This window comes from Melanerpes formicivorus, unplaced genomic scaffold, assembly GCF_026170545.1.
Source record: "Melanerpes formicivorus ecotype bairdi unplaced genomic scaffold, bMelFor1.0.p_v2 SCAF_36, whole genome shotgun sequence".
Taxonomy (NCBI): domain Eukaryota; kingdom Metazoa; phylum Chordata; class Aves; order Piciformes; family Picidae; genus Melanerpes; species Melanerpes formicivorus.
The window spans coordinates 2,771,896-2,791,830 of NW_027142388.1; the positions used below are offsets into that span (position 1 = coordinate 2,771,896).

The 19,935-nt window shown below is 42.2% G+C and overlaps 1 protein-coding gene across 4 annotated transcripts in view; it reads right to left on the bottom strand.

Moving 5' to 3' along the window:
- The window catches only part of GNB1L (G protein subunit beta 1 like), a 47,248-nt gene that overhangs the window by 10,589 nt on the left and 16,724 nt on the right, over positions 1-19,935 (bottom strand). For all 4 annotated transcript variants that reach the window (XM_068157306.1, XM_068157305.1, XM_068157307.1 and 1 more), the window contains 5 exons: positions 11,944-12,071; positions 11,591-11,716; positions 9,449-9,611; positions 5,188-5,286; positions 317-532 (listed from right to left, as the gene is read on the bottom strand). In XM_068157306.1, the coding sequence (XP_068013407.1) occupies positions 317-532; positions 5,188-5,286; positions 9,449-9,611; positions 11,591-11,716; positions 11,944-12,059 (720 nt within the window). In that variant the 5' untranslated portion in view covers positions 12,060-12,071. The remainder of the gene's footprint in view (positions 1-316; positions 533-5,187; positions 5,287-9,448; positions 9,612-11,590; positions 11,717-11,943; positions 12,072-19,935) is intronic.

Here is a 19,935-nt window from a genome sequence, read left to right on the forward strand (position 1 = left end):
ACATTCCGAGAGCTGGATACTACTAACATGATAAATGAAGATACAGAGGCAATGGCTTGAGTAATGCTAGGCTTGTGTGCCTGTTGCAACTTTGGTAAAACCAGAAACATGTGAGAGAAGTTTTTTTTTTTCCTTTTTTTTACATCCTCACCATCTTTTGCTAAGTCTAGTCACATAGCACAGACATTCTAACCAGTCTGTGATTAATTAGCTAGAGATCTGCAACAACTCCTCTTCATGACTAAGTATTTTTTCACTCTATCAAACTGTTAGTGCAAAGTGGGATAAATGACACTAGAGGGCCAATGATCCTGACCTGGAGGTTCTGTTGCTCATTGAGGCTCCAGATGCTAAGCACCTTTTCAGATGAGCCCGAGATCCCCTTGGTCCTCTCCGAGTCAAAGTCAAGGCTCATCACCGGCTCCTGGTGGCAAGCAAGTTGGCTCAATGCTTTTCCCATTGACAGATTCCAAAGGACCACTGATCCATCTTCATAGCCAGCCAGAAGCAAAGGTTGTGAACCACAGCTGACCTGATCAAGGGAAAAGTAAAATTGTTTGAGGAGTAAATAGTCTGTTAGGAAAATTATCACCCCCAGGCAGGTTTCAGTCCAAGCACCAAGAAAACAAATTAAAAGGTTGAGTGGTGTAGAAGTGAAAAGTTTGGAAGTCTGCATGTCACGTCTGGATAGTCCATCCACTGACAGAAAGAGCTCCTAGGTAACTGCTGATGTGCACTTATGGTTTTTACATACACATATAGCAACGTTCTCTCTGAAAAAACAGACCCTATGACATCTGAAAAAGACGCTGCCTGATGCTTTCAGAAGCTTCACTGCCTCAGTTTTGTTTGTGCTCCTTAAACGGAATCACTTAAAGCAGCTGAGTTACTGTGAAGCTACAGAAACCTGTATGGACACTGGAGGAGGTGCCGTTTTTAAAGATCCCAGTGTCACACTGCCAAGCGTGGGGTTACACGTGGGGGTCATTTACCCAAGTGCACCACAGTGCTTAAAGGTAAACACAGAACCTCTCCTCAGGAATCTCTGGGTGAGTCACCAACGGGTTAATGGGTGCCCAAGTCCCACTGTAACCAACTGAAAGCTATTTTGATTAATGATGTCACAGGTCAAAGGGCATGGCACCCTGGGCAGACACCTAATTTATTTAAGCCTCTGAAATAACTCAAAGAAGGGAACATTACTGGATTACATGTCACACTTAAGGAAAATATTCATCATTGCTCCAGCAAAAAGACTAATGACCCTGGCTGGAAGCAGTGACTGGCTGAGTGAAGATGCAAATCCCTAACCAAAAGCAACTAAAAGCCAGGCATCTGTTAGTGCCAGTTAGTGCTTTAGTAGGAGAAGAAACACCAAAGTAGGCATTGGGATTATGGCAATCTCATGCAGGCACATCTAAGAAATGTAGCCAGTGGGTTATTCAGCCCTTTCCAAATCCTGTCTGAGCCTACAGGATTTGTTCCTTTGGTATTCAGTTAAAAATAAAGGTGAAGTACACGTATAAAGAATTAATGTTTACTGGTATTGCATTATTAAACGATGGTTTTCAGACTTGCAGGCTGCCAATGTCATGATACAAACTTGCAGTGGCCAAAGCCTCACTGCCTCTGTGAATGGTCCAGACTATTATCCCACTGGTTATTATTTGTTCTAGGGGGAGTTAAACTAACAAGAGATGGGTGGTCTTGGTAATAAGACTGCTGAGTAACAGCTTCATGTTCTTACTCAGATTTATTCAGTCTAAAGAAGTGTTTAAATAAGGCATGGATTGCATGAGCAGGGAAGAAAATTGCCCATTAAAAGGAGGAAACCAGGGGAAATCCCCAACATCATCTTTCTGAACAGGGCTGTCCACACCTGGAATCGCAGGAGCCTCACTCCTTGCTTTAAGTTCCTCTTTCTTTTGGCAGGGTAGGGAACACACTCTAGCTAGAAAGGCCCACAAAGGCTCTCTGATAATGCTCAGAACTGTGCACAATCTTCCTGTCAAATTTGGGATTTCTTAAAATAATCTAACATTAGAGCCAAATACATGTGAATTAATGTCAGCCCATCTGCTGTTCTGGATGGAAAGTCCCTGGGAGAAGTTTAAAAACAATACTCCTGAAATGAGTATTTCTGGTTTCATTTATATTTAATAAAGGGTAAGACCTTTAAAGCAAAATGCAGCATTTCATAGGTACTTCCACTAAGTTTTGCAAAGCCTCTGTTTGTGCATAACCTCCACCCCCAGTTATTTGTACTGCTTTTCTCTGAGCACGACTCCTCCAGAGCCCTGGGGCTCTGAAGGAGATACAGCTGTCATCAGAGAAACAGGGCAGGGTGGGCTGCTCTGCCTGGCTCGGAGCTGGATGGCTAGATTTTCATAGGTGCTCATAGCCCTCATTAAGAAAAGAGAGACAGGTGAATGCTCAGCAACGTGGGAAACACCAAGCACAACCTTTTATTTGTGTGTGCTCTGGGCATCTCAGATTTGAAAAGCAGGAATTTGCAAGTGAGATCTAAGATTGCTCTCTTGTTTCTATGAAATGAAGGCTGCCATACTTCTTCCTGACTTTCCCTATCCAAGTGAAGTGTAGTATTTCAATGGGTACATGCAATTGAATGTAAATAAAAGCTTCTTAACAGATCAGGGGAGCTCTCAGCCTGACACCCACCCCACCAAGCCTGTTTATTTCAGTTCCTAATAACGGCCATTGCTGGTGAAAAGTCTTCACCATTCATGTTCTGTTTCAGGGGAAAAATTACATTATAAATCACTGCTCTTCCTAAGCTGAGTGTTTTGTTGTTGCATTTGGATAACTGTCAAGGAAGGAAGAAAAGGTGATCTGCTGTCAACTCAACAGGAATAATTGCTATAGTTTATATAAAGTAGTAACTCTGCATTTCCAGTTTCTACATGTATTATTCCTGTTGAATTATTTCGTTTGCACCATTACGCAACACGATGCCTTCCCCAGGGAGTGCAAAAAAATCTAAGGGAAGACTGTCCTTACTCCAGCAAATCCTACTCCACCCAATTAGTAATAGCAGGAAGGTGTGAAGCTGAAGGGACCATGCATTTAAGAATATGAACTTGCAAAAGGAAAACAGCCTCATTGAATTAACTAATACATTTAAGGAAAAAACCTCACTGAATTAACTAACATATTTAAGGAAAAACTCATTGAATTAACTAATACATGTAAGGTCAGATCTAGTAAAATGAGGGGGGAAATGCTTCAGAAAGACAAAGTGCTGCATGCTTTTTAATGCCTAGGAGAAGCCATCGAGGCTTAAATCTACAAGCCTCCATTTCCTTCTGCTCTCCAGTGAAGTTCCCAGTTCCTTCCGCTGCAGGTGAGGTGCACTGTTTCCCTGGGTCAGTTTTTTACTGGCATACAGAAAAATATGATGACACATGGCTGCAGCCCTCAGGCTGTGCTTGGACAACAACCCTGAGCATACTTCCTTCAGACCATTATGTAGTTCTCTCCATGTCAGCTTCTGTTTCAACTTGTTAACATTTACTGTGCCATAAGCAACCTCGAATAGTCTCTTAGGCAACATGCTGTCCATGAGCGCCGCGCTGGGAGTGCTCATCTCCTGGCTGGGTATTGCCCAATGCAGCAGTGTGCAGGGGAATCCTGGACGGCCTCTGCTCAGGAAGGGCTGCGCCTGGCTTAGCTCGTGTTCTGCTTTTATGCTTAGGGGGTTACTCATTGAGCTGCTTCCAGTGAAACCACAAAACAGAATGCAGAGCATCGATTTGGTACACCACATGTAATTATTTGCCCTTAAGAGAATCCTCCTCCCCATGCTTTTAAACCAAGTTGCACACATTTGTAAAAGAGCAAATACAGCTGTGAGACTAAGGGATTATCTATCCTTGCCTGCTGCAGTCTAGGAAGTTGTGGTGACTTCCCAAAGCCAGAATTTGCATGGAATAATTTACTTCTCCCAATTCCCCATACCCTGCTTTATCCCCACTTGCAACACAATTAAAAACAACATAAGATTAAGACTGCACCTGCTCTGCTTCCTAGAGGAATAGCAATATTAATGGATGTAGACAATATGGCAGGGACAGAGGACTTCTTATACCGGCAACAGAAATTTCAACACTGAACATTTCCTCAGTTATCTTCATCTCATTAAAAATGTCCAGGAGACAGACAGCCCTATTCATTTCCTGGAGCACTGAATACTGGTTGCATTTTTAGGAGAAACTTTCTGTTTAATAACAGTCTAATCAGTCTATTTAATTTTCCTTCTGATTTCTCCCCCCCAGGTTTTTAATTACAGCATGAGACTTGAACTGTGGCCTTTCCTACATTTGTCTGAAGTCAGCAACTGAATTCCTTTAGACCTCAGATTGTTCAGGACCTCGAGTGAAGACACTAAGACCTCAAATTCACAACTGACTGGTTACTTTTCCAGCTGAACTCAATACAAATGTTCAGATGACTCTGCAGGAATAATGTACTTGAAGTCAGCTCGGGTGGTACTGCAGACCTAGAACAGTATGTGGGTCAGGGGGTTAAACTGGGAATCAGTCTTGCCACCAGTTCTTTGGAGACTGAGAGCCAGCCACCTGAACTCCTTCCTCCCTCTACTGCCACCTTTTTGTATTACTTGTCTTTCACTGTTGGCATCCTATAAACGTGATTTGCTAGATACTCTGTAAATATGGGGTTTGTCATTAACTGCTTTTATTTACCTTTTTGTCCAAAGTCAACACCACCATAAGTATTTTGTTCCTATTGTGTGTCTGGAATAGAAATGTTCATAGAGTGCTTCCTTGTCCTGAAGGCATTGAGGTGAATGTAATCTGCCATTAAAATCACTGTTTTGAAGTAACCCAATCATTTCCCATCACTCGTAATGCAGCAAGAAATCCTATCAAACAACTGGCTTTGGTAAGTCACTCATTTTCCTCCTGACTGATGCAAACCCTATATCTGTCCTTAGGATACAAAGCTTTCCCTGAGCAAATCTTCCATTAAAGCTTGGAAAGCTCTGAAAGTTACATTAAGGATGTTCACAAATCTTTCCCCCCTTTAATAGTATAATTACTTGATTGGTTTGATAATAAATCAAAATCCAAGTGAGGAAAGATTCATGTGCTTCATATAAAATGAATCACAGGGAAAACATTTCACAATTAGCAGGCGCTCTTGCCTTACCTGCCATAACTTCAGACACATGGGCATGCCCAGCTTGGCACCCACCTCTGGCTTCAAGGTACAGACTGATGTCTTGGATGGCAGCTCCAAAACCTGAACCTGACATCAGGAAAACAAGAGTATTTGGTCAGGCTCCAGGTCCAAATTCTGCCGTTAAAAACACAAGTCTTTTCAGGTGGCTAAGGCTAATACAAGCTTTTCCAGTAAAAACTGTCTGAAGGAAACCGAGGAATGTATGTTAGGTTGGAGCTGTAGGGGAATGTACAGCTTTCTAAAGAAATGCATTGCTTTAGGAGAGAGTAGGCAAAGAACTCCTAGAATGAACTCATCCTCTTCTTCCAGTCTAGTATTTCATCTGCATTGCATGCAGCAGATGACTCTCTTCACAGACTGGATAATATTGCAGACTGCTGACCCTGAAAACACTTCTCTGCCTCTTCCCTCTCCCCCCTTTTCAATCTCTGTTGCTAATTTTTTTGTTACACTCACCTGTGGACACCTGCATCATCTCCTCCGTTCTGTCATGGCAACACAGGCAATGTATGTAACTGCAGTGGATTTATTTACTGGCTGACTGTGCTAACAAAGCGTAAACCCAGAATGACTTGCTAGTGCAGGCTGGAGCAGCGACGGCACACAGGTAATTCTAACACACTCGTCTGACCATCTTCAAAGCAGGTCAGTCAATACTGTGTTAAACACCTGCTCTCTGTCTATGGAGCAGAGTACTACATTGCTTGCGCTGTACTAAATTATGGACCTGATTATTATTATTTAGCATTGGGCAAGTCCTTCCTCTACTACGGAAGTAGCTCATTTTTCACCTTAGGGTGATGGCAGGTAAGATCAGGGGAGTCTGTCTTTGTGGTTTGCTGCTGGAAGATTTTGAGTCCCTTCAAGTGACACAGTAGTGCCTCACTCTGGGCTGATTCTCAAGCCTGGAACTATGGAGAAACAAGTTCTTAGGTATGAAAAACTTGATGCCAGGAACATTGTTGTTTCTCAGATGCATTCTTAAACATTAAGGTGATGCCATGGTTTGACCCCAGCCAGCAGCTAAGCACCACCCAGTTGCTTCCCCACAGTGGGATGGGGGAGATAATGAGAAGGGTAAGGTGAGGAAAACTCATGGATTGAGACAAGGACAGTTTAATGGGCAAAGCAAAAGCTGTGGACTGCAGCAAGCAAGGGATTCATTCGCCACTTCCCATTGGCCAGCAGGTGTTCAGCCATCTCCAGTAAAGCCAGGCTGCATCATGCAAAACTTGGGAAGACAAACACCACCACTCTGAACATCTCCCTTTCTTTCTCACCTCAGATTTGTATGACAATCTTAAAGGTCTTTTCCAGCCTAAATGACTCTGTGATTCTATGTTGTCTGGGATCAGCTGGGGTCAGCTGTGCCAGCTGTGTCCCCTCCCAGCTATTTGGACATCCCCTGCCTACTCACTGGTGGGGTGTGGAGCAGAAAAGTCCTTGCCTCTGTGTAAGCACCGCTCAGCTGCAATGGGAACATCCCTGTATCACTGACACTGTTTCCAGCACAAACCCAAACCACAGCTCCATACTGGCTACTGTGAAGAAAGTTAACTACCCCAGCCCAAACCAGCACAGGTGATCTTTCATTTTGATTAAAGAATGGTCTGCACCATCCTGTAAAAGTAAAGGGCTTCAGCCATTTGATAACTCCAGCACCACCAGCCATCCCAGGCTATTTCAGAATGTGTGAGAGCCTAGCAGTGCTGTTGGACAGCCCCAGTCATGCGAATTTCCTTAAGCATCTGAGATGAGCTATTACACAAATATGGCTCCTCTGGGAGCTATCAATCAAGACCACGGCAGCTGCGATGGCTTTCCAATCCCGTACCTTTAGTTCAAAGCTTGCCAGAACATCTTCCTATTTCTAGAGGTTGTCAGCTAGCCTGCCAACAGACAGCTGCGCTCCAGGACTGCGAGTTGACGCTGTGCTGAACACAATATACAGAACACTTTCCAAAGCCACTTAGCAATGGAGCAGGAAACTACTCTCCAGATTGGAGGAATGGAGACTATAGCACAGGGCCAGCCAGTACATAACCAAACCTAGGAACAGATCAGAGTTTGAGCTTCTGGGAATTCTGGTTCCTTGGAGCTACAATCTCAACAAAGGATGCTTTTCTCTTGGCAACTTCCTTGCTATTGACATAATGACCAACTTAACTGTTGCAGGAAATGTGCTAAAGCTGTGAAGGTGACCTGCTCTCATCTTCTGTCTTTCATCACGAGCTCTCCAAAATGGCAACTTTTACAGAATGAGGAGGGGTGAGTGCACTGTGGTAAATACTCTTCTGTAGGTTGAAAGGGAAAAGCCCAAATCTCCCTTGCTTTACCTTGATGAAAAACCAACAAACTGGTACAAGGGCTACAGCTGAGCTTGCACAGGACAAAGAAAACCACAGAGATGATTAAAGCTTTTTGCAGAAGGCAAGGAGGCATGAGCTGCTTTTGCTAGATTGACAATTGCAGAGACTGCCTGCATTAGAGGCAGCTGAGCCTCAGCAATAAATACTATTTCATGTACTTTGACAACTGTAACCTAAAACTTGAAGTTCTGTGTTTATATTGGTTTTGCTTAATAGGAGAAAGATTTGCCTTTGCCTGAGGTTAATAGTGTTCCTGGGTGGCTAAAACTGGCCACAAGGAAACACACCCTTTTTCTTTTTCACATTAATAAAGCTTTTAACATGTTTCTGGCAAATTGGCAAGAAGAGTGCATGTAACTCATAATTGGTGATTTAAATGCAATCATGAACAAATAAATGCCTGTTCAGATCTCATTATTTATGGACTGAACCTGTTTTAAGACAGAATTACTCTTTTTTTGGGCACTAGCCAAGCATAAACACTTATTAAGTCTTAATTTTAATCATAAGCTGCAAATGTACTGTGTCTCACACAGTGCTGCCTATCTGGAAGCACCATATATTATGGGAGCTTATGGGAATGTATTGAAACCCGACCCAGCTGTAATGCAGAGGTTCTTACACAGCATGGAATTCTTACCTCAGGAGACAGCAAATTGTTATCGCTTTGCAGGGCCCAGGCAACAAATGAAAATACAACAGAGTTGTAAGAGACACTGGAGTAAATGTCTGTTCTTTGGACCAGATGATTATTTAATTCTTCTTTACTACAGTGTGTGTGTGTTCCTTGCCTGACACAAAAACTCTTCTCCAGCTGACACAAGAATGCACTTGTCAGCTCTGTTTAACTTCAGTGTTATTGAGCACTGCTGTAGGATGGAGAGAGTTCACTGATCACAAGAAGGTACGGCGCTTAGAGTGGTTGTATTTGCTGGTGCAGTGGTTGTGTCTACAGGTTTGTTCAGTTCTGCAACAGGCTGAATGTTCTGGCTGTGAGCCAACAAAGTACTTAAACATGTACTTGACTTGTAAATAAGAAAACGCTCACATTCCCGTGCAATGCAGGTACCGTGCTCACTCGGTGCTTTGTATATCAAACATGCAGCTTTCCATTTCAAGATACACATCCTGCTGGCCAGAGAGCCTATGACCTTTTATGGCCAGGAACAGCTTGCAATTAGCTACAGTATTTCTTTCCATATTTCTGTCACTTCTTTTATTTCTTTCCCCACGTTTCTGGTATTTTTATGTCAAGTATTCTAAATTATTTTTTGTGTGATGTCCTCACATAGTCCTTCAAAGGGAAGAAAAGTAGGATTTCAGCAAAGCAGACAACAAAGCTGTCAGTCAGTGATTGCTGTGACAATGGGTATTAGGTGTGGACTTAGCCAGTAGCAACTGAAACAGACCCTACAATTATCTTACACTGAGCAAACCTCTAGCTGCCAATAGTCATTCAACTATTTCCAGCCAAAGTACCAGCTAAAGAATTAGCCTGAGGTGGAAGACCATGTACTGCATTACAAATCACCTGCACCTCCCCTTCTCTCACCAAACATGACTTTCAGCTTGAGATGGAGGATGAGTACCTCCAGCTGATGACAGACTTTCTGACTCCAGAAGGACTCTTGTACCCCTTAACAGTATTCAGCAGCACCAGAAGAGATTTCAAAACCCCTGCACATAACAGACAATCATCAGCTGCAAGCACTTAAATGTCAGACAAATCTTGGGGTGCTATCCTTGTTATTAGTTGTGCTGCCCCCTCTTGAGCATTTTGAGAGTGATGATGTTTAGCCTTCTGATCTCATTTCAAAACCAAAACAATCTCCCAAGCACCAGAACAAGAAACTTCCTACCTCTGCCAGGGCTTTGGAGGCCATGGCCATTAGCCAGCGTCCCTCTGCCATCTTTAACAGAGAGCACCTGCAGAATCCCACATTCTCTGTGAAGACAGAATCCATCACCGACGTCCGCCCCTCTGCTAAATCCCACAAGCAGATCCTCTGGTCACGACCCTGGCTGTCACAGAAAAACAAGTTGTCCATGAGCAAGCCAGGCTGAGCAGGTTCAGCTGAGCAAGCCCAGCTGAGCGAGCCAGGCTTCCTGCAGCTTAGACTCTCAAAGCTGGGTCCTTAACATGCAGCGAAGAACCAAGGGAGCTTAGTGCCAGCTACTGTTGGGGCATCAATTGGGTCTTTCAGGAAATGTGTGGGGAGACAGCATCACTGAGACCACCACCCTTCTACTAACTACAGAACTGGCCATTAGGTTCAAAAGTTACTAAGAGGAGGGAGGACCTGCGAGTCAGTCAGGTACACTGCAGTCACAGTTCATCACGGTTCTTTGTGCCTTAAGAGCCTTATCAAACAACCTGTCTGCCTGTGCGTGCACAGTTATGAGGTCTCAGCAGTGTTTGAGCATATTTGCAACAAGAATACTTGCATTTTGCCATTGATTAGATCCAATTTAAAAAGAAACAAGAGTATGCAGAGAGTAACACATTTAACACTCTTTCACCTTGGCAATGAAATAGAAATGTCAGGCAGGCTGTCAGCTGAAAGACAAATAGCAAGACAACAAAGACTGCATCAAAGATAAAGTTCTTCAGTGGTCCACTGCCTCATGGAGGGCACAGGAGACCATTAAAACTATGTATGTGGGGACACACAACAGGAGAGGCATTGGCAGTGCAGCGTGTAGCAGGAATGAAACCATGAAAAGCTGTGGTTAAAACAGCCACACCCAGAGAATCAATGGCTGTAGCATGCATGTACTGGTGCAGCTCAGGCAGAGACCCCTCTGCACATGTCTCTGTCCCACAGAAGTCAGACAGCAAGACCAAGGGGTGCAGAAAAAGACCACAGCATTAACTGCTACGTAATCCTGTGATCCCACTGGCTCTACAACAAAACTCCACCAGTCCACAAACTACAGGGTATGTGTCCTCACGTTATCACATGGGGCAAGGAGTCATCACAATCTCTCATCCAATTCTTATTTTAATCAGCAGTATCACCTGATGGAAGTATGAAACCACACCAGAGGTAGATACCAGAGGTAGATACACATCTACAAACTGTTGGGACTTCTTCAGCACCAATACAGAAACTCCCATCTGCTGCTCAGCTGAGTGACAAACTGTCAAAACATTTCTAGTGCCAGGCACACAATGCGGTACTGCAAGAAACTGATGGGATTTACCTTTTGAGCAGAGAAACAAAAAATACAGGTAACTGCTGTCCTAAAATGGCACAGCTGTGTGAACTTATAAATGCACAGCAAAAATAGAGGTATGGAAAAACCATGCTCATTCAGTATTTTATGGGGGAAAGCGTTGATAATTGTACTTAAGCAGATAACAAATATAAATGCTAATGAGTTCCACTGTATATTAGAAGAGATGTCTTCTCCAGATAAACATGTCAGAGCAGCTCCTAGTCATACAGACACTTTGGCATCCACACTAGATCACCTGTCTAATCCAAAGTACACAAATATTCCTTCCCTTGCTAACCAAGACCAGAAGATATTCTGTAACAAAGCAAAGGCTGCAACTCCCATTCTTGCTCATTTTTGGTCTTCCGTTCTCCACCTCCAATTCTTCACTTCCTTCCTTGCCTTTTCTCCTTCTCCTATTTATAAACTTCTATATCAGTTTTGATCTTCCCTGAAAACCAGTTATGAAACATTTGTCATCTTCCAATCTGATTTAATTCCTGTATCTGAAGACTTCACCTGATCTCAGTGCAGTACTAAAAGACACTATGGACCTCAAGCTGTTGTGATGTCCTCAACTATGTATCATAAAGAAATTAATTGTATCATTCTTTCCACTTTTTGTTCTACAGTTTTTCTGTATTTCTGTACATTGCCATATGTTTTGAAGAGACTTTCAGTGACCCCAGAAATGAGTGATTCCTTTTTGTTTGGTTGGTTTTTTTAACTCCAGAAATCACAGAAACAAGACTCATCTCCCAGTATTTGCCTGCTTTGCTAACCTGAGCAGTTTGTCTTTACTACCCATCGTCTCCACACAGTAGACAGAGTTTCTTCCGTGGCCGTCTAGTGCTGTGTCCACTCTGCGTGTTTTCAGGTTCCAGACATGGATAAGACCACTCTCAGACCTGGCAGTAAGAACAGATGCTTTTAGTGTGGCCACTGCAGAAAATCTGATAGGACAGTCTGGTACTTGCCTTTTTTTATTTGCAAAGTGAAGCTGTATGCACATTCCCCTCCCCAGCCCCCCTTCACCACCCAGGTGCTGTGTTGATTGACAATTTAGCTAAAGAATACGCTTTGGTTTACATGTCCCCACGATGCCCAGCTCAGCCAGAAATCCTGGTTTACTTACCCAGAGAAAAGAATGGGAACATCAGGTTCTTGGCCTCCACAGGAAAAGTGCAGCGTGTGGACTGCAGCACTGGTGCCTCTGAGCACAAACTGTGGGTCTGGAGGTGGCAGAGCCATACGAGCAATGAACTAGGGAGGGAGAAGGCACAGGCATCATAGATGGTAAGGCAGCTTAAAGTGAAATTACAGCTTTAAATGCATTTACTTTTCCTAGTCACTTTCTTCTTTGAATTCTCATTACTGGATGTTATTTCTCTTGGCCAGTGTGGCGTATTTCCTCCTAGCACTGGCTGATCAAGCAGCCTTCAAATCTGCTATTTGCTGCACTCCTTTTAAGCAAGGTACGTGTGGAGCTGGCCATGTGTACACACCTCTTGTGCACCTGGAAATACCAAATTGTTCAGCTCTTCTCCCTGCTGCAAAACTAAAAAGCTATAAAACACAAGAAACTGGATACCCATAATTTCAGTGGGCAAGCAATTTATCATTCCACTTAGCCCCTTGGCCAAGTCTTTCCCCTTCCTCCCCATAAAATACTACTTCTGTGCTTTCCACTCACAGTCAAATCATTGCTGGGAACATGCCAACCAAAAAGAATTTCAGGTGAGTGAAGACAATTTTTACACAACAATCTTATTACTCCCCAGTCCTGGAGTTTTTGGTTCCAAGCACAGTTACTTTACAAAACAGAACTGCAGGATTTCACACTAACTCAGTGACTACTGTGCTACCAGCTGTACTTCCCAAAGGATCAATAGAGAGGGACAGATGCTTGATGCTGTTGGTTCACATGTGGTCTGAGTCAGCAAAGAGCAGGACAAGTGTTTGGCAAACCAGGTGCTGTTGAACATGGGAAGTGTGACAGTGTGTGACCTGCTCAGGCACTCTCCTGCTGAGCTGCTCCTTCACCAAGTATTTCCCTCCACATTAACACCTCTGCAGGCAGCTCTGCACAAGCACCAAAGGACGAAGTTGACTCTTCTGTGTTCTGACCTGCTGTGACTGACCACCCAGACTTCAGCTTCAACTGTAGGTGCAGTTCATTGGCAAATAGATTCTAACATGCATTGCAATAAATATTTTACTGCTTTATTTGTGACATTACCAACTATGCTTGTATTTCTGATTCTCCTTTCTGACCTGGCCTCCCACAGAAAAGGACAGGTTTTGCCTCTGCAGAGGTCAGCTCTCCAAGCATGTATTACCTCAGAGTAGACAGAGAGTGTTCTAAATTCAGTGCAGGAAGCTCAGCAGGTGTTTTTTTGCCCTTTGGTTCACAGCAGAGGAATTACAGAGAATGGGAACAGAGCACTAGAGTTACAACTTACATGGTAAATTAAACCAGCTATACCTGCAATTGTCATCTCACCTCAGTGTCAGCTTTTGAGTGCTGTCTCATGGATGCACTTGCTGTTGCATCTCTGCCTTCTTTATAGATCAGTAATCACTATGGAATCTATGCGTCCTAATTAGACACAATTATCTTTTAGGACTAGTGATGAAATAGGATTCTTCAGCATAATGTGCAGTTCTCCCTCAATAGCACTGTGTAATTAGGTATGAAAATAATGAGCTCAGTGGCTAACCTCCACGTTTTAGTGCCCTGACTCATTTGTTTTATGATGTTGTCTGACTATCCAGACTCATGACAGGCTGGAGTAAATTTCCAGGTGATTACATGATGTACAGGTTCGCCCCCATGCTGAGATCCAGCTCCCTGAGATCCTGCCTGCCTGTAACATGCTTCACCTGTGTTACAAACCTGTTAGACTAAGGGTTTTGTCCCTAGAGGTCACCTCATTGGGACACCACAGCTGTATGCTGTTGTCCTCAAAATGACACTTTGTAGAATCATATAAATAAAATAGTAGCTGGGTGGCTTGTCAGGGGAGCAGGGTCCCTCTTCACAGTGGAACAATGCTGGGTTGCTGCACTGAGTAAGGAAGACAAAATAGAACTGAGTCAAGCCAGAGGCTATCTGGGATTACAAGGCAGGTTTTTAATAGCATTTTTCTAATTACTGAGACAGAAGTTTTTGCTGACAGACAGCAAGTGTGTGCGTGGCTGTGGGAAGGGTTTTACCTGGCACGAAACAGATGCTCTGGTGCATGTCTTTACAAGGACAGTATTTCAGAAAAATCCTCAGACTGGCTACAGCAAAGAAGAAGAAGGGAAAAAAAAGACAACAACTGAAAACACACTCTCAGGCTGTAAGCAAATGAAGTGACTTTTTGCTCCTTGGAGCCTGGTCCTTTGCTTCTTGTTTGCTGATCTAATACATGAATCTGTTGTTTTTTATTTGGTGTATGAGAGGACTCCTTATTACTTCCTATCATGACTCAGCAGATGAATGGCAGTGTGGAAGTATAAGCATCTCATTTTTCTTCCAACAAGTGCTGAACTACAAAATTGCATCTGTGCTGTCTTCTCCATCCATGGACTTGGACAAGTCACTTAAGACCAGAATGTAATTAAAAGTTCCTAGGTATCTAAATCAACAGAAAGTCCTATGAGGTCACAAAAAGATGAGAATTCAGTGCACAGATTCTAAGCAAGCATTCACCTGTTCCTGCTTCCTCAGAAAAAAAGACACGTAACATTCCACTCACCAGGTAGCTCAGTATCTCTGCTTTACTCACACACTGTGAGTAAAGCATACTGTTGCTGACAGACACTGGCTATATCCTACTTTGCTAAACAGGCAGCTACAAACATCTGAGTACAGTGACTGTGCGGTGGCTGAAGCTCCTGAGTAAACACTACACAAATGCCCAAGTGATTTAGAAGCCTAAGACTCATTTTTGTCTGAACTTTCAATCCTAAATCTCTAGGACTTTTTATAGTTTCACCCCATGTGTCTGAAAGTGAGTTCTCTAATTAACACAACATTTATTTTCTTGTTAACTCCATCTAGCCTCAGGGAGACCAATCTGTTCTTGTTAACTAGGGATATCTACACCATATTTAATTAAATTAATTTCCTTAGTATTTAGGCTGGTCTGAGAGCAAAATCTGGCTTAAGGGCTTGAACAAGCAAAGTGCAACCTGCAGAAGTTCATTTAAAGCATCTTGGGGCTAGACAATATGTTTGTCCCTCAGATATCCTCATACTGGGACTTCTGCCTCCTGAAAAGATACAAGTCCTTTTGCTGATGGCATTGCTTGCTTGCAAGGGGGCATTACCAGTAAGAGATGAAACACTTCACCATCTTGGTTTTTAAAAGATGCTCCACTGTTTATTTCTTCCAGCCTTCCCTCTGCTGGTAACAGCATCCTCCTTCAGGGGCTGAGCTACACTCCCATATGACACAGACAACTGGAAGTGCTTCTCACAAGGTGCACTGCAAACCCTTGGGCTCCTGCACGGAGCAAGGAGTGGGAAACCTAGTTGTGCAAATTAGTGTTGCAATTAGCAAACAGCTAAACACCACATATTAGGCACTAGAAAGGGCTTTGCCTAAAAAATTGCTTCTACTAAATGCCAGAACAATTGAATTTCCTTCAAAATGACGTTACTTTGAAGAACAATTCACTGTTAACATCCCTCACAAAACTTACTTTGTTCAGGTTGCAATTAGAATAATCTTCAAACCATTTGAATGTGTGTGCAGTGGTATTTTGGTATCATCACTTCAGCATTTGATATAAAAAAGTTAAGCTTTTATTTAATGAGAGTAATTTAAAATATGTAGATGTCAAAAGGATTACCTTAGAAAAACCTCTCAGAGAATTAAAAACATTAACAGATTCCCACAGGAAAAATTCCAGCAGAATTCAGAAACTCTCCTGTTCCCACTCCTGTCACTTGTATTTCTATCACACATTGAAGCAAAAACAAATTGCTATTAAAATATCATCCAAATGCCCTCCTCTCCCTACAGACTCCGCAGTTCAGTTTGAGATACCAAGGCTGAAGCAAAGACAAGGAAAAAAATCCTCCTCTTTGTTTTTCTTTAGGCTTATTTGGAATAGTAAAACTCAGTGGTAAAAGAGTTTTTTCAGGTATAAGAGAAATAAATCTCTCTAGGCATGTCTGGCAAACTGATTTGGGACTGAAACCAGCAGGTGTGCAGACAATTACTAAGGCAAAATATTCAACGCATCCAGGTGTGCTCACAAACAGATACATAAAACCCATGTTATTTTTTGAGAACTCCTGGCCTGCCAGGTGCCACCCTCCCAACAGAAAATTCAGAGCAAAGAATGAGTTGAGAAAGATGTGAATAAATGTTTCTTCCCCCTTTCCAGGCTGTTTCTTTCATTCATACAAAAGGCGTTTTCCAGCCTGTACTTCTGTGCCTACCTGCACTCATTCAAAAGCTTTGCCATACTCTGCCACGTTCTAGAGCATTGCTCTGTGCATGGTTGTGTTTCCCAAGTGGGTCACCAGCTGTAATAGCAGTCAGTGGAAGCAAAGGACTCCCTCAAATCAACAATGCAACACAATTTTGTGTATTCCAATACATTTACCATCTCCAGCATTAATATTCATTGGGCAGCCCCTGCAGTATGAGCCTTCCAAACACAGCATTCCCGTATTTCCAGCCTGCAAACCACTGCAGACAACTGTGTTTCATAGTGGAAGGTCATGAGGCTCTCAGCAGCACCCAATTCACCTCACTGAATGGTGCCAAAACACAGAGGGGTTTGAGAACATCTTAGACATCCCTGGTTGGTGCAAAATGCTGCCTGGCCATATGGCACTTCTAGGACATGGAGAGCAAGAGTTTAGGGCTGCAGGAACCCATTTAACGATAAACATTTCTCTATATAATGAAAAAAGATGCCAGACAGATCTGTACAAGTTGGATCAGTTAAAGTTCACCTCATCTGAGTTCAAAAGAGAGTTTTTCTAGGTTATTGACAACAAAAGGTCTGAAAGCAGGTATATGGTTTGGTAAACAATTCTGCAGACATGTTGTGGCAAATGTCTAAGCAAACTTTTAAGATTTTGCATGTACAAATCAAAAAATGGCAGAACACACTGAAACAGAAAAGCTGCCAATGGAAAAGGGACCTTGTGAGACAGTCCTCAGAAAAATCTCTTTGCACCTAAAGTGAAAAATAACTGACTGTACAAAGAAATACCTTTTTGTGTCCTGTTACAAGCTAACAGATAGAAGCCACACAGGTTAAGATCCGAAATTCCAAGCCAGGCAGCCTGCTTTTCATGTTCTTAGTCCCCTGAAATATATGGTATGTCTGTTGTGTGCAGACAGGAACATGCATGAGTGAAAGTAAAATCAATAGAAGATTGTACAGCAATTGCCTGCACAGATCAAGAGATGTGGGAGTGCTACACAAATAGTTGCAAAGGTCAGAGCCCCAGAATATATGAAAATTCACTCATCAGTCAACTAACACCACAGCTCTTGGTTTAAAACTCCCTTGCTATCTCTGGAGCCAAGTTGAGATATAAACTGTATTACACTTCTATGACTTCTTGGATGCTAATTAAAAAACCCAAAACCCAACACAACAAAACCCAACAACAGTCCCAAACACAACAACCAAACAACAATCAGACAAATGAAACACCAAAAAGCCTCCAACCCCTCAATTTATTTTGAGGTGGAAATTAGAAATCCATAGAATATTTTAAAACCAAGAAATTGATTTCAAGCAGAAATTAGGATTAGTACAAAGTTCTAATGTAACCAGCAAAATGTACTACTAGGGCACCCTCACATTTGCAGTAGTAAGGATAACCAAGTGCTTTCTCTTAACTAGGTTGTTTTTCATATTACTACATCCCTACAGCTACCAAAGAAGACTTTACTTCAAATGTGACTGCAACCCCCCCCAAACAAACAAAAATCCCACCACCAAAAAACACCACACCAAACTCAGAACAATGGGCTGGAAGCATACATTTGTGTGCCTGTGTTTGCACTGGAAAGTAGAGTGTCTAGATACTGCAGATGGATTTCTAGGGAGGATTCACTCGCTTGCAAAGCTGGTTAGCTAGAGCCACACCAATGACAAAGAGAATGCTATGATTTGAAGAAGCTATAAAGTCACCTGATATCACAGACTGTTGCCATACAGCCAGCATTATAACTGACCAGAGTCCTCCTTCTGTAAGTTGGGAACACTAAATGCTGTCACAGCCTTCATTCTAAATGCTCACCACATCATTTCTAACAACTAACCATGACTGCCTGCACAGAAAAACACTTCAAAAGTTTCATTTTGAGAAGTGCTGAGAGCCTCCATTTCCCATTGACTTCAAGGGAAGTTAGGAGCTCATCTTCTCCCAGGAGCTCCCCAAAATTACCTTCTCTCCTGACATTTCGACCATGAATGATGGAAATGTCCACATTTTAATTGTAATAGTCAAGGGACTGATAGCAAGCAAAATTGCCTATCAGCAGGTTGGTGATTCGCCAAGAAATCTTATGGGAGCAGAAAAGAAAATTACTAATAACCATTATGCAATGCAACACATTTTTAATGATTTCCTCTCAGTTACTGGCTCCTCACAGTGTTAGCACCATTTTTGTCTCCAAGCATCCCCTAAATGAATGAAGCTAAACCACATTATATTACCATTTTAAGTAAAGAAGTGTGAGAAAAATTTATATAAATGTCAGTGTGTAACCTCCAGGAATAGTGAGACCCAGGCCTGTGTCTTGAGGTTGACTTTCAAATACTTCCATCTGCAATCCTTAAAACAGTCACTGTACAATAATTATTTCCTATATGAAAACATGTATTCAGCATGGGAACAAAACTGAGAATGATTGTAATTATTTGAAAGACACTGGGTTAGCATATGGATCTCATTGCCACTTACACATTTTGGTCACTGAAACAAAAAGCTATTAATCAATATGTAAAAGCCATAAATTAACATAAACATTAATCATTCTAATACTCCCACTGTGGCGGGCTGATAATTTTTTTCCCCCTCTTTCATTCTGACACATTCGCCTTCAGCTATCAGCTGGTTGACCTTTTTAAACACAGTTAAACAGTTTGGGCATTGCAAATCTTACTGAAGTAAACATTTTGGAGACAGCCAAATAACATGGATAAGTTTATGCCAAAAAATATGGGGTCTGAAAATGTGAGTCCCTGCCTCACATGCCATTGTGCTAGCTTTTAATAAAGGGAATCTAAAATGCAGCATTGAAATACAGCTGAAACAGACGAAGTTCTGGTCTGTCATAAACAGGTTCATTTTGCAGACAAGGGGAAAGACACCCATCTGGTTTACTTTCTGAAACCATTAATTCCTTGGTAAAGTGTGATGATATAACTGCAGACAGCCTTGTTTGGAGAAAGGAAGCAAGCATAATAGCCAACAGTAGTTCAGAGCTGCAACACACCCTCCACAAAATGAATGGGGGGAGGGAGGAAAGGACGACAACAATGAATGCTTGACTTTGAAAAACTGAAGAGTATGAAAATGCAGAACGTCAGCAAAAAGTGTTTATACCACCAGACCCAAAATGAACACAAGTATGTACACTTGATAAATCGTTGTAATCTAGCAGAAAATTGATAAGCCAAGGGCCATCAAAAGATTGTTGTGAGTAGCCTCTCGTTCAGCCATGCATAGCAATCTGTCAGCCACAGGGCTCTGCCTGCCCATCCTCCTTAATTAGGGGTGCTGCTCAGTGCAGCATCAGCTACAAATCTTTCGGTTCCAAGAGCTAATAATGTCCTCAGATAGCGTGGGCTTAATTAAACATCTTCCAGATATTTTAGCAGACATTTCCTGCAATAATCTTGTTTAGTAACAAACTATTAAAAAGAATTGACAGAGAAGAAATATATCAAGTTGTTACAGCAACTGCAGTGTTTTGGTCCAGAATTATATGTCTGCAATTAAGGATTCTGTAACTCTGAGCAATTAAAATATCACTTTATTTGAAAACTAATTAATTCTAAACACATATTTTTCCCATGACAAACTTTTATGATCATTTAATTTATTTCATTTTAATTACACTTTAATTAATCTGCTCTTGTATAATAGTATACTGTT